The 14,953-nt window shown below is 38.6% G+C and overlaps 1 protein-coding gene across 2 annotated transcripts in view; it reads right to left on the bottom strand.

Annotated features, from left to right (window-relative positions):
* Nucleotides 1–14,953, bottom strand: part of LOC144602344 (uncharacterized) — a 110,151-nt gene that overhangs the window by 13,038 nt on the left and 82,160 nt on the right. For both annotated transcript variants that reach the window (XM_078415376.1, XM_078415377.1), the window contains exon 13: nucleotides 9,691–9,843. In XM_078415376.1, the coding sequence (XP_078271502.1) occupies nucleotides 9,691–9,843 (153 nt within the window). The remainder of the gene's footprint in view (nucleotides 1–9,690; nucleotides 9,844–14,953) is intronic.

The raw sequence follows: 14,953 nt of genomic DNA, 5'->3' as shown, positions 1-14,953 counted from the left end.
AAAGACCATTTGCACATTTTTTCTTTGGTGGGATGTGGACATCATTTATTGCCTTTGACAAGGTAGTAATGATTCACCTTTTTGAACTATGTGACAAAGGTGCTCTTGAAATGCAGTTGGGCAGGAAGTTCCAAAATATATTTCAAAGTCAATATGGTGTGTGACTTTAAGGGAACTTGTAGGTGGTAACATTCTCCTGCATCTGCCATTCTGGTGTTAGAGGTGATGGATTTTGGGAGGTGCTAAGGGCAAGAAACAGCAGTGCATTTTGTAGTTGCACACACTGTAGTCATGGTGTGTCAGTGGTGGAGGGAATGAATGTTTAGCATGGTACAATGTGGACCTATCAGGAAGTATAATGTGGACCAATCAGGAGGCTGTTTTGTCCTGGATAGTGTTGATCTTCGTGAGCGTTTTTGAAGATGGACTCATCTATGAATTGTGCTCCGGACCTGCGCCTTTTAGTCGGTAGAAAGGTTCAGAAGATAAGTCAATCACTGCAGGATTTCTGCCCTACCCTTTATGGAACTGATCCAGTTGAGATTCAGATCAATGAAGACCATCTAACCACCTCCCCCTCCAGGATGTTATGATTAATGACATTAATCATATGTGTTTATGATAACCCTGATCACCCTGTTGAATGTTAAAGACAAGCTGTTTTACTCCTTTTCAGTGGTTATTGTTTGAGTTCTGCATGGAGCAAATGTCACTTGCCACTTATCAGCCCATGCCTGGATGTTCCCTGGGTCTTGACGCAGATAAGCATAGACTTCTCTGTTTTTGGAGAAGTTGCAAATGAATTGAACTGTGCAACTAGTGCATTAAGGTTAGGGTAATTTCTATTACAATGTAAGGAAGGTCATGAAACATGAAGATGGTTCTTCAATGTCTGAAGCGTTTCTACAATGAAGACATGGGATTGGGATAATTGACCTCAAAAAGCAAGAAAGCATCTTGTGCTACTATTGTATCTGACTCCACCTTGTAACTTGTACCAGACACCAACCACTCTATGCATAAAAACACTTGGCCCATGCATCTCCTTTAAATTTTCCCCCTCTAACTTTAGGCTGTGCCCTCTGGTATTTGACATTCCTACTTTGTGAAAAGATTCTGAATGTCTAGCCTATCTATATCTTTCATAATTTCTTATACTTGCGTCAGGTCTCCCCTCAGCCTGTGATGCTCTAGAGAAAACCAAGTTTGTCCAACCTCTCCAAACTCTAACCCAGTAAGCATCCTGGTTTGAATTAAAACATCTGAGTGTTCGCCTCTTGATACTATTGACTTCAGTTTTACTCCGATTTATTTTTCTAATAAAACAAGTGTTTAACATCATTATTTGTTTTTGTCAAAACATCTGGCCTTAATAAGGTATTGTTGGAATGAAAGTGATTAACTTGAACGAGAATAAAGTGGGAAGAACAAAGTTAAATCATTACTGTATTGGTTTCCCACAAGTATGATATTTTGCAATTTGCTTGCAAAATAGGTTACTGTATCAACTATTCCCTTTCAATATCTTAGGCATAGTCATTGCAACAGAGAGAAAGCAAATTTGCTGGGAAGAGTAAATCACGGCTGTCTTTACTGGATGCAGAATAACATTTTTTTATGTTCAATAGATAACTCAATAGCATTGAATAACTTTTTCTTCTGCATAATGTAATTTTCAATTCCTAAGTACTTAATTTTCTTACTGTAATTGAGGTAAAATTGGTTTTACAATTGGAGTAATTTTTTTAAACTTTCCACGGATTCCAATATCTTATATAATTTAATGCTAATTATGGTGGCAATTTAAGACAGTGATTTAGCTTACATCATATCTTACGTCATTAAAACCAGCACAATCCCTTGTAATATTATTGCACACTACAAAATGGCAAAAATAACAGAAAAAGCCAAACATAACAAGAAGAAACCAATTTCCAAGACAACTTGCCATTCTGCAATAAAATATACTTGGCAAATTTAAAGGTGTAATCCACTACAGTGTTTCGGTTTGCTTAATGGGCCTTTTATTTTGGTAGTCCAATGGATTTACACTTAAGGCAGCAGCATTAAAAAACACTACTAGACAGAAATCACATGTTTCCTCCCATTCCAAAAGAGAGAAAATTAACTAACGATGAAGTAAGGGATCACATAAGACAATCTTTCGCATGGCATAAAGCCAGATCAAATTTCAGCAGTACTGTTCCTCTAAACTTGGCAAAAAATACACAAAGCAAGAATCAAGTATTTTGGAGTTCTGCTAAACTTTTTTTTATCTCTTTCCTTCTAATATACTTTGAAAGAACAAGTAATCTGTTCAATAAATTATTTAGTTAACAAAAAGTGTTATTTATTTTTCTTTTGCCTCTTTTATTAAATTATTTAAAAAAATTAAGACATTCTTCTTCAGGATGGGGTGAATAAAGATGAGATCTTTGGTTTGGGTTCTGTCAGCTTGAAAGGTAATCATTATTACAGTTTTAGTTATAATATTCGAATCGATTTAAATATTGCTTGATTGCCTTGAAGGACTGCCGAATTCTTGTACGGCTCATTTCCTTGAGACTCAAATGACATTAAAAAAGCAGGTATCAGAAATAGGAACAGAAAATTCTTGAAAAAACCCATATTGAGACGAAGGCTTTTTGACTCCTCCCATCCTGCCTCCTATACAGACTCCATTCAATTTTCTCAGTTCCTCCGTCTCTCTCTCTACTGTATTTTCTCAAATGAGGAGACTTTCCATTGAGGTGCATCTAAGATGTCTTCCATCTTCCTGAACTGTGGTTGCCCTTCTCCTCTTGTTGGCAGAGCCTTCACCACATCCCACCTATTTCCCATATATCTGTTCCCACCTCTTCTCTCCTGGTCAGAGCAAGGATAGAATTCAATTGGTCTTCACCTTTCAATCTACTGTGTTCACATACATGCTTTGCAATTTTCATCACCTTCAACAACTTTCCTCAATCAGGCACAACTTTCCGCCGCCATCTCTCCCAACACTCCAAAGTGACCATCACTTTTGATTCTCTGTTCAGCTATTTCATCCCCACCAAATGCTCTCCTTTTTACAGTATTTTCATATTCAATAGCAAGAGATGCTACATCTGTCCTTTCAGCAATTCCCTTCCATCCATGTAGAGACATAAATAATCCTTCCAAGTGATGCAATAATTTGCTTGCACTTCTTCTAACACAATGTACTACATTCAGTGTTCATTGGAGAAACTAATGCAGACTAGGTGAGTATTTTGTGGAAAACCTTGTTTAGTCTACTAGGGTAACTCATCTGCAGAACATTACCTCATCTTCTGTTTGGGCACATTGTAACTCAAAATCAAATTCTATAACTTCAGGTAACTCACCTTCTCTGTCTGTATCAGAACTGACCATTTCTGTTGTAAATCATCCATCAGTAATATTGGCTCAGTTCTTCAATTGCCAGTAGTACAGCTTGAGTACCCAGGCATATCTAATTTCAAAACGTTTGTACCTTTTTATTCTCCTTGTAGCTGTTCCTCTCAACCTGATGACTGCTTCTGGTTATCCATACTGTAACTCTGGCCTTCCCCAATCAGAGATATTTTGTATGTCCTATCCATCACTCCCCCACCTTCTCTATAATTTAAACATTCTTTCTTTTTTTTTCTTTTCCAGTTCCGACAAGGCACCTTCAATCTGAAATTTCAACTCTTGCTGACCTGCTGAGTGTTTCCAGCATTTTTAATTTTTATTCATGGCATGGTAAATTGCCATTTTGAATTATTTGCACTTGATGTAGTCAAAAAACAGAGAGCTATATTTATGGGAAAGGAGACCGGATGTATGTTTTAAGAGGGAAAATCCTGGAAATTCCAGTTTCATATCAGATTTAATGGCATTATCAGATTATATTTTTAAATTCTGTTCTTTGCCCAATAACTGGCCACCTTCTGAATGGGAGAAACATTATGGCCATGGAATGTTGACTCGACCACATGGGAGGTTTAGGGTTGATGGTGGGACATATTACACAGACAACAGGGTTAGAGTAGGTGCACTAAATATCTTGGAGTTTAATGAGCAGCAGAGTAAAATTGGGATAAGGAGAGGTAGAAGACAAGAGAAAAGATGAGTGTCACATTAAGTACATTTCAGTTGCCTCCATGTCCCTTTGAAACCTGTAAAGGTTAGTTTTAAGTGCTGCCAAAGTATTAGAATCATGGAACCAGACTATTCAGAGTAGGTTTTAGACATGATATGTTCGAAATGGAATTGAGCACAACCTTCATGGCAGCTTTTGAACAAGCAGATATTACAAATTTGGTAGTTTAATCCATCATCCTCACTCCTGTGTATTTTACACATGTTGTGGGTGATTTAAAATTCCATCCATATTTTCATTGAATGATTCTTTTACGTCTTCTTAACAATCTTAATCAATATATTGTCCAATGAAGCTCCTCAAGAATAGTCTTGCTCGCCCTTAGGTTTGAACAGATGGTTAACTGGCAAGTAATTATCAAAGATGAAATTAGCAGCAAATGGCAAACAGGTTGTGAAGGCTTAAAAATCTAATCTCCCGCAAGACTGCGTGTGATAGATACATCACTGTACTGCAAAGTTTTCTAAATTTTAAAGAAATTCATTAATATTGATAATCAATCTGCTTCTAAATGTTTGAGAACAGTGGAAATTAGTTGGGATCCAGGTTTCCCAAGTCCTTTTAAGGCCAAGGATAGAGAAAGAAGTGGAATTATGACAGGTTGCTTGCAATGGTCTGAGCTGCTATGCCAATTTCCTCATTCTTGCCTGGTTCAACATCAGCAGAGTGAAATTAGGAATGCCCAAATGTCAAATGACAGTTGTAGAGTCACCTGGGAAAGTGGAAGGAGAGAAATCCTTACCACATTTAGAATAGTGAATTACATAGAAAGTACAGTATAGAAACAGGTAATTTATCTCAAAAGGTCTACATGAAGATTTCTGGTTTACATGAGCCTCCTTCCAGCCTTTGAGCCAAAGATGATACCTCAGATTTCTGCCATTTTTTATTCATTAAGGAAAGTCCCTTCAACTTACAAACTATTATCATTAGTGACGCAAAGGAAATAAATTCTGTCCCTTTAAGGTGAGATGCCAGCCCAACTATAAATTAAACTACTGAAGAAAAGAGAGGAATCCTAACCACAGTTGGAATAGTGAATTACAGGGAACGTACAGCACTGAATCAGGTCATTTGGGTTCCTCACTGAGTTTCTCCAGCAATTTGTGTTTTGTTCAAGACTTCAGCATCTGCAGTCTCTTGTGTCCCACTATAAATTACCTTCCCATAAGTAGATTTTCATCTGAATTCAGAGAACATAATTTTGAGGAACATGTGAAAGTCAATGACAAAAGAGAATGAGAACACTGCATGAAACTATAGAAATCATTTGATTTCTAGTAATAGGCACATACTAAAACTAAATTATAGCAATCTGTTTTCAATTATATGTAGACATTTTATAAATCCTATTCTCATGTGTTTAAGCCACCTGCTTACATTGTCCCATTAAAAAATAGTGTGGTTGCTCCTGATGTCAATGGAATGCATGTTATTTTGTTATGTTAGTCTGGTCTTTGGTGTCAAGGGATATGGAGCAGTTAACCTCGTTGTGCTGTCAAGGCAATCTGATGCCAATATTCCTGCTAATTTCTTAACTGTATTAAGTTTAAAACTTGCTTGAATTTCATTTTTAGGAAATTGCACAGGATCTGATTTATTGACCAATGTAATTTTTACATCAGTGTAATACCATCTACTGAAAGTTATCGATTATATTGCACATAACAGTCTTCTAATTAATTATCAAAGTGATTATTCCAATTTCTTAATCTTTGAAGCCAGAGTTAAGTCAATATAGAGATTTCAAAGCCTATCATAAAGAACTTTTTGTGTCTGTAGACCTTCAACACCTCTTTGCGCAGAAGGTATGGGGAAACTAATTACTGCAATAAGGATCTGAAATATAGTATGAGGATTCACGGGTCAAATCCTGGCACAAAGCTCATGATATATTAAACAGGGGTGATACTTTAGCTATTCAAGAAAAAGATTTAAGATCAGCAACTCAAAACCTGGCACATAGCTCTTGGTATGCAAGGTAGTAGTGATCACTGTAATCATCCAAGTCATGAACGAGGTATCTCAAGAACTACTATGCTATCTCCACACAATTCATATCTACTGGCGGGATAGGAAAACCAATTTCAGCATTCTCCTCTGGCCAATATTTTCAGAATTGAGACCATCATTCAGTTAGCTCTGACTTGTTCTGTTAATTTTCAAAATGCTTAAATACACTTTTATTTTTGTAATGTCTGAGTGCATTCTGAAATGATCCGTGTGTGACTTAAATGCAGAGCTTGGCTATTACTTGAATAATTGAGACCATTAACACTGAAAATAAATTAGGGAGAAAGGAACAGAAGGGGGGCAAATAAAATAAGGTCAACATGCACACATCAGTGGGCCAGAATAACTTGCTACTGTGATGTAAATGTTATGCCATAGCTATTTGATCACAAACCACTACTTATTTCATTGCTATGCAACTGAGAATAGAATTTTCCAGGTCACTTCACTGCATGCTAGAAATTTGATGAGGTATTTCCTTCTTGAGCATAGCCGGGGAAATTAAGAACATGTTATTCTGAAAAGCAGCAATTGTTAATCACTCCTGGGACAACTAGATTTTACTGGCACTATACCTATCACCCTCTGTGTCAAGAAGTAGCCCATCAGGTTTTGATTAAATCTTTCCCCTCTCACCTTAAACCTATGCTCTCCAGGTTTTGATTTCCCTACCCTGGGAAAAATATTCTGTGCATTCACCCTATCTATTCCCCCCATATTATACACTATAAGATCACCTATCACCCTCATGCATTCCAAGGAATAAAGTCCTAGCCTGGCCAGTCTATCCCAATAGCTCAGGTCCTAGAGTCCTGGCAATATGTTTGAAAACCTCTGCACCCTTTCCCGCTGAATATCATCTATCCTACAGCAGACCGATTAACCATTGTTAACCAACAATGGTTAGGGTCACTCTCTACAAATGGCACAGCCTCAGTCTTAACGTCTGTTATCAAAAGAGTCACTGGTGGGGAGCAACCACACAGTGCATCACAATTCCAAGGTCTCACTGAGTTTTTCGACGTTTTTAGTTATATTGCATGTGCATTCCCTCAAACGAACACAAGGTGGTATCATAGACCTAAACATCGGAGACATGAAACTGCATATGCTGGAATCTTGAGCAAAGAACAACATGCTGGAGAAACATAGTGAGTCAAGTAACGTCTGTGGAGGGAATATAGATGGCGGGACTCAGCTTCAGACTGATCGGAGTCTGGGATGAGAAAACTTGCAGGGTGGGACAAAGCGTGGCGAGCTGAGTATAAGAGTCAGGAAGTTATGATGCAGGTTTATACGACTTTCGTTAGGCCGCATTTTGTGTTTGCGTGCAGTTCTGCTCATAATATTACTGGTAGACACAAACTGCTGGAGTAACTCAGCGGGTCAGGCAGCATCTCAGGAGAGAAGGAATGGGTGACGTTTTGGGCCGAGACCTTTCGTCACCCATTCCTTCTCTCCTGAGATGCTGCCTGACCCGCTGAGTTACTCCAGCATTTTGTGTCTACCTTCAATTTGAACCAGCATCTGCAGTTATTTTCCTATCCATCACATTACTGGAATGATGTGAAGGTTTACCAAATGATGCCTGGATTAGAAGGTTTTCGCTACAGGGAGCAGTTGGACAGACTTTGATTGTTTTCTCTGGAATGGCCTGGTTACAGGGAAGTACAGTAAACCTATGTTTTAACAGACCTGTGTCCAGGTATGGTGTCCATTATAACCGAGTAAGGACTTATCATTATATGTAGTAGAAGCAAATATCTGCAGATGATGGTGAATACACAAAAAGATTCATTCTGCCAACTTACTCCATCACTTTGTGTTGATTCACATTGAAATGTGAATGTGAAGCACTGATGCTGCTGGCCTGCACCAGCGAGCTCTGCTTCACCGGTTCACAAGGCTTTTGTTGCAGCTCATACTGTAGCCCCGAAGACAGTGCTTTCTTCAGGCCACTGCCAGCGACATGACATGCTCGGTCACTGTGGGGCCCCCTCCCCTCTCACCAGTTGCCGTTTTCAAGGCAGATTATGTCAGTGATTCTGGGGGAGGAGGAGGAGGAGACAGGAATGGAGGGGAGGTGGGTGTAAAGGCCGAGTGGACTGAGCGACAGGAGGAGGAGGAGGTGATGGCAGTTGAGGGGACAAAGCGAAGGAAGAAGTGCTGTGAGGAAGGTACACCTTGTGAGCCGGGTGGGAGCTCTCGGAAGCCTGCACTCTAAGCAGCTGTGGAGGCTGAGCATGTGGGGGGGTCCGTCCGCTGTAACCAAAATCCATTGTAAAGCGGTCCATTATAACAAGGGTTTACAATCTATAAGATTTTGGGAGACATAGTTAGGATAGACAGTTGAAAGCTTTTTCCCCAGGATGGAAAAAGCAAATATTAGAGGGTATAGCTTTAAGTTGAGAGGGACGAGGTTTGAAGGATGTCTGAAGGGCAAGTATTTTTTACACAGAGGGTTTCACAGCCTGGAATGTGCTGCTGGAGGTGGTGATTTAGGACAATGTGATAGTGGCATTTAAGACACTTTTGGATAGGCATATGGATATGCAGGGAATGGAGGTATAGGGATTATAAGCATGTAAATAAGAGGTGGTCTTCGCCTAATCTTTGGCACACACATTGTTGGCCGAAGGGCCAGTTCTTGTGCTGTACTGTTCTATGTACCTTCTAAGTGGTAGATGGATCTAGGTGTTTGTGTGTGTGTGTGTGTGTTTGGGGGGGGGGGGGGGGGGTTGGGTGAAGGGGAGATTTGCCAGGCTTTGTCACACTCCACCACAGAAGCTGCCTGACTTGTTGAGTTCCTCCAGCTCTTTGTTTTTTAAAACTAAACATCAGATGGTGTACCAACAGGAAATGGATGAAAAGTTTCAAGTGAACCCACGGTATATGATGGACATAAATTTAATACTCTTGATCATCTGACATTCAATCACATTTATATGCAACCTAGAAGATAAATAATCAAAGATCTGAAAAATTGTGGCTATTTTGCAGTTTTCTTCAGCACTAATTTTACCGCGTAAAAATAAATAGGCGAGGTGACCATTGAAAACCAAGATCATGCAATTAGGTGTTAATGAATAATATCCAACCAGAGTTAGTACCTCTGTACAACCAGGACACTTTTATCGAATTCTCCTGTTATTGCTGATTTATCTTAAAAAAATTAAAGCAATTGTTATTTTATGTCAATACATCCAGTTATTTATATTAAGATTCGTACTTAGGAAACTCTCTGACAAGATGACAATTAAAGACTATTTTCTCTTTTTGAAAAAGGAACACTGCCTGAATTTATTAATTTGGAGCAAAAGCCATACACCTACAACCTGAATTTTGCTCTGTAGTTTAGTTGATATGGCACAGTGCACGCAATGGGAAGATGAGTGGTAACAAAAAGCTAATCAAAGGTCAGAAGGAGCAGAAATGTGGATTTATTTAAAATTATGGAAATTAAAGAAACAATTTATTAAAATGCATTTTTCTGCTTTTAACAGATTTTCTTAAAACTTAGATTTGCTACATACCTGGTGGAGGAAGTTCAAGTTTCAGTTTTCTAAGCTCAGATATTGACTTTTCCAGTTGATCAATAACAACGTCATCTTCATAATGAAAATTTTTAGACATAATTTCTTGAAGAAATTCTCGGAGATCTTCTAATGACATCTTCACAAGGTGCTCTAATTCGAAGACACATGCACTCATTAACAAATATTGCTATTTTATTTGTAATGCAACAGCTATGATTTTTACATATGAAAATTGCTTGTGAAATGCCTAACTCAAATTTGTGTTGAATAAACATGAGTAATCAATATCAGGCACTTTATCAACATCCTAAAAAACTCAGTACATTTCAATTGACCAGCATTCAATCATGAATTTGTAGACATCTCTATTAAAAGCTAGATTTATGTATTCATCTGTAATCATGCAATGCAACAGGAAATTATAGTGTTATGGAGACATAAGAGAATGCAAATGTAGATAAATTGTAGATAGTACGCAGAAAGCATACAATAGTTACCTATTGATACATCTTCTACCCAACATTTTGGTTATTTTTTAAGAAGCTAACTAAAGCCAAGTTATGAGTAAATATTTCAACCACAAGCATGAGACTGGAGTATATCTTCTTAACTCATGTTGTCGGCTCCAAACGTTTTATGCGTTAATTTGCGCTGTTACAACCCAGGACACGGGTGTATTGTGGGTTTCTCTGGTCCTGTTGTTTTGCATATGCATCCTGCTCAGAGAACCAGGTTCTCTTGTTTCACCTGGATCTCTGTCTCTTATTATTTTCACAAACAACACTATCCCAAACTTGTCCTCAGTGTAGTAACTGCAGGTTTCTTTAATGTTGCTTCAAATACTTTTACGCAATCTGGAAATAGCTAACAGAACTTAGTGTGCAGTGGTGGAGCTGCTGCCTCACAGCGCCAGAGACCCAGGTTCGATCCTGACTACAGGTGGTGTCTATGCGGAGTTTGTACCTTCTCCCTGTGACCGCATGGGTTTTCTCCGGGTGTTTCTCCTCCCATATTCCAAAGATGTGAAAATTTGTAGGTTAATTGGCTTCTGTAAAATTGTCCCAAGTGTGTAGGATGCAAGAATGGGATAACATGGAACTAGTGTGCGGGTGATGGCTGGCGTAGACTCAGTAGGCCGAAGGGCCTGTTTCCAAGCTGTATCTCTAAACTAAACCTTTTCTGAAGGCACACATTGTATAATATGTGCCACAACAATGTTGCAATGTCATTTGTACATTTTAAAGATACACTTGCAGTTACATACATTATGATGAGAGATGAAAATGAACTTTGATTCTCTACCAAATAACCAATTACTCAGGAAAGCACTGTAGATTGGCAAGGGATATAAAACTTGCATTGCTGTAATGTAAGCTGGGTGTGTCTTTTTCAGAGCACAGAAAATGTTTGTTTTTTAAAAATTACACTGGAACCATTTCAATTCTCTTCTCCAGATGACAAATTAATATAATTCAATTTTGCTTAATAATTTTGGAATGTCGCAAAGTTTATATAAAGTAGGGAATAATGTGTAATGTAAACTGATGCAAATATTTATGTGATACTGTCTAAAAGGTGTGTAATCTCTGTGGTAAAGTCAAGGCAAGTGGGAACTCAAAACAATTCTTAGGTATTTTACAATGTATGTGTTGAGTAAGTGCGGTAAGCTCCAGGTGCAAATAGCCGAGTGGGATAATGATGCGGTGATAACGAAAACCTGAATCAGGGAAGAACTGCTCTCCTATTCCTACAGATGTTCCTATTAAAGAGAAAAGATACCGAGCACGGCGGTCCATTTCCTTACTTCAACAAGGCAGTTGAAATATTAAAGCCACGAATAGAAGCAGACACTATATGCACGCCCTTCTCTAGTAGCAATGCACATTACAAACAAGTTAAATGCTGGATGATTCAAGGACTTTGCATGTTCCCATCAATTCATAATCCATTATTTTTTATCTGGTTAATTTGTCTGCAGTCATGGAATTAATAAAATGCCAACTATATTCATGTTCTGTCACAGATGTGCAATTGTCCCATGCTCACCAGTGTATGAACAATCATACCTACTGGTCTCCAGTTGGTTTGATTGCATCAAGACTGCTATTTGAAAAGCGTATGGAAATTGTGGCAATGTCTATCCGAAAAGCAACTCAGAAATCAGATGGTTTGACATCAACATCTCTGCACTGAGTCAGAGATGATGGTCAGTTTAAAGAACAAGGCAGTCGGTATACCTTTTGGAGGGGTGAACTGGGAAGGGTATGTCATTAAGAATGAGCTAATCTTTGTTATTAAGAATGAGCTGGTCAGTGTATGCAGAATTAATGAATACCTTCTGAATTTTTGACTCACGTTAAAACTAAGTCTGGAAGCTTTAGGCGAGGCCAACTAGTCCTTCAATAGACAAAATGCTTGGAGCATGGCCTCATAATGATGAACACCATACTTCATCAGAAGGATAAGCACAAGACATCATGGCAACATGTCCAGTCCAAGCACTGGCACCAGTTAAATTACACTATTGTCTGTGTGAAGAACTGCGATTATGTCATTTGAGCCATGGCAGGTACTGATGAATGTTAAACTGGCATCTACCTAATCCACTCTATTATCATCATCAACCTGGCGTCAAAACATGAACATCAACAGAAAGATGATCATAATTGATGTCGTCAAGGTCCCCAAAGATATTCTCAGACAAGGTATTCAGAGCTTTTCAGCTACTTTGAAGTCCGCCAAAATTGGCATTTGTGATGAGATTCTTATTTTTTCCATCAAGAAGAACAAGCACTCGGTTGACAAGAATAATCCAGACATTGAGGAGCTAGTTACACAAGGTGTTCCTGCACTAGAAGCTTTGATATTCATCTTAGCGACAAAAAGCTCCACAGGTACCCGAAGGCAGAGGTCAGGCAGGAAACCTCTGAGCAAACAAACAGATGATGGGTGAAGAGTGTGCAACAGGTTCAGCAGTTCATTGACAGCCAAGATATATCCAGGTTCTGCAGTCCAAACATTTAAGGTTCCAACTGGCCAAGAGTCAAGCATGAGGGTGTTGATCAAGGGTATAGAGGCACTCAATGCCTGTTGGAAGAGGCACTCAAAGGACCTCTTCAACCATGTCGGTTCTTGACCTGTGGCCTCGACTACATCCCACATCATCCTATTCCAACTAGTCTGGCCATTAGGTGTTGTGGCTTTTCTATCTTTCAAAGTTCTTTTCTGCTATTTCCTGAGCTGATCTAGTTCCAGAAGGTTAATTGCTTTGTGCGGGATCCTGTCATCATTTTAGACCTGGACAGCTTCAGGAAGTAAATTTGGGCCAGCAACAAACATTGTGGTTCGCCATTGGTAGGATGTTCAGGTCAAGTATATTTGCTGCACATTTAAAACAATGGGGTTGTTCGTAGTAGGGAATTAGAGGTTTTTTTAGTATGAAGATAAATGTAATTTTGACAGATTTGGTATTATTCCCAACTTCTCACAAAGTTCTTGTAGATTGTAAGGCTATTCTTCACCAACAAGTTGAAAAGTGTGAAAATTCACTGACTCAAAAACAATAATGATTGCTGGTGAAAGCAAAGCCCTGGCTAGTTGTCATGTTGTACTTTATGCTTTCATCTGAAAGTAGAATGTATGATCAAGCACGAGAAAATTGACTCCTATTTATGAAACATTGCCTTTGTGCATTGCGGCAGAATTGCCTGAACAGAAGAGGATGTGGTGGGAAGGGCACAAACAAAAAATGATTGTCACATGTCTTGCAAAGGTCCTGGTTCTAACCTCAGCTCTAAATTCCCCTTATCATTGTAAACGGCTTCTGGTACTTGGGCCAACATTTTTTTTGTGCCGAGATTAAGTAGGCAATAGAAGAAACACTTTATCGGGAAGAGCAGGAACATCTTGAAATTGAATTGCTTGAAAGATCACAATGTTAAGCAGCAGAATGGAAATTCGAATGAGTAAATTACATGAGAAACACGGGAAGGGCTCAGAGGGTTTTCAACGACTAGACCTTAATTTGGACAATTGTATTTTCCAATAACCTTAGGATTCAAACTACAGGTATGTGCCATCATTGGTCAAACAAAATGTTAATGCAATTTAGATTGGTGGAGATAATAATAACTTCTGTATCTAGGAAAATAAATTAAGGAAATATGTTCCAAACTTTAGAAAATTTGAGGCCTGAATTTAAGATTTGGAGGTATAATTTCAATTCTACAAAAGAATACAAGAAATTGGAGCAGGCATACGTCTATTCACTTCGGGTCTCTTTTGCCATTCGGTAAACATTTCACACATCTCCACCATTCTTGATTCCCTTATGGTCCAAAGATTTATTCTTCTCATCCACAAATATACTCAATAACTTAGTATACACAGTCCTGTGGAGTAAAGGTCTGGTAACTATCTTTGTAGCGGAGACACCAAAATTTAAATAATGAATTTGCATGCATTAATATTCAGATATATTGAAGAAAATCATCTTCTGCCTGTTGACAATGTGTCTTCTGCATGCTGCACCTATTTACTGCATTATGCTCTTGTAAAACTATGGAACAGTCAGCTGTAGAATGTTGTTTTGCAGATGCTTGTGCTGGTAATTTAATCCTCAGTTGGAATTCTCTATAAAATGTCATAATTCATGTCCATGTTGAGTTGATAGATCAGAGCCTCAAAATGCAAGTCAGACCTTACCGGCTCCAGAGTGCAGATGGCACCTCTGAGGTGTTAAATAGAGCATTCAGCATACAAGGTCTGGAAGGATATGTGAGTATTTATAATTTGTCTATTTTTCTGCTGAAAAGGCGTTGCTTGCTACAATTCAGACATTTTTGTTCACTGGCGAATTAGTTTTACTGACATGTTGCAGGTGGACCAGGAAACTCACGGGGCCAAATTTAAATTTGAATACATAGATTGATATTGTTTTGAATTAGTTATTGAGCTATATAATGAGTTATACATCAAGTGGCCAATCTTCCTGCCTGACGGGGGTTGGTCAGATGTAGCTTAATATAAAATGAAATGCAATAAACTGACTAACTGCAGCACATTTGTAGACCGACTATCAATTCCTGGGCTCCTCTACTTTAAAATTCAACCTCTGCTTCCTGCTGGTCTTACAATGTTGTTACATTTGATTTCAAGCATCAACTTTAGCAAGAGAGCATCTTTTTGAATTCCCCTCCATTGCCAGAGGGAAGCCACACTCAAACTGGAGGAATAGATGCTTATATTCTGCTTGGGTAGC

The sequence above is a fragment of the Rhinoraja longicauda genome, chromosome 18 (assembly GCF_053455715.1).
Source record: "Rhinoraja longicauda isolate Sanriku21f chromosome 18, sRhiLon1.1, whole genome shotgun sequence".
NCBI lineage: Eukaryota > Metazoa > Chordata > Chondrichthyes > Rajiformes > Arhynchobatidae > Rhinoraja > Rhinoraja longicauda.
Note: the sequence above shows the minus strand (reverse complement) of the source record. Positions and strands in the feature narration are given on the sequence as shown.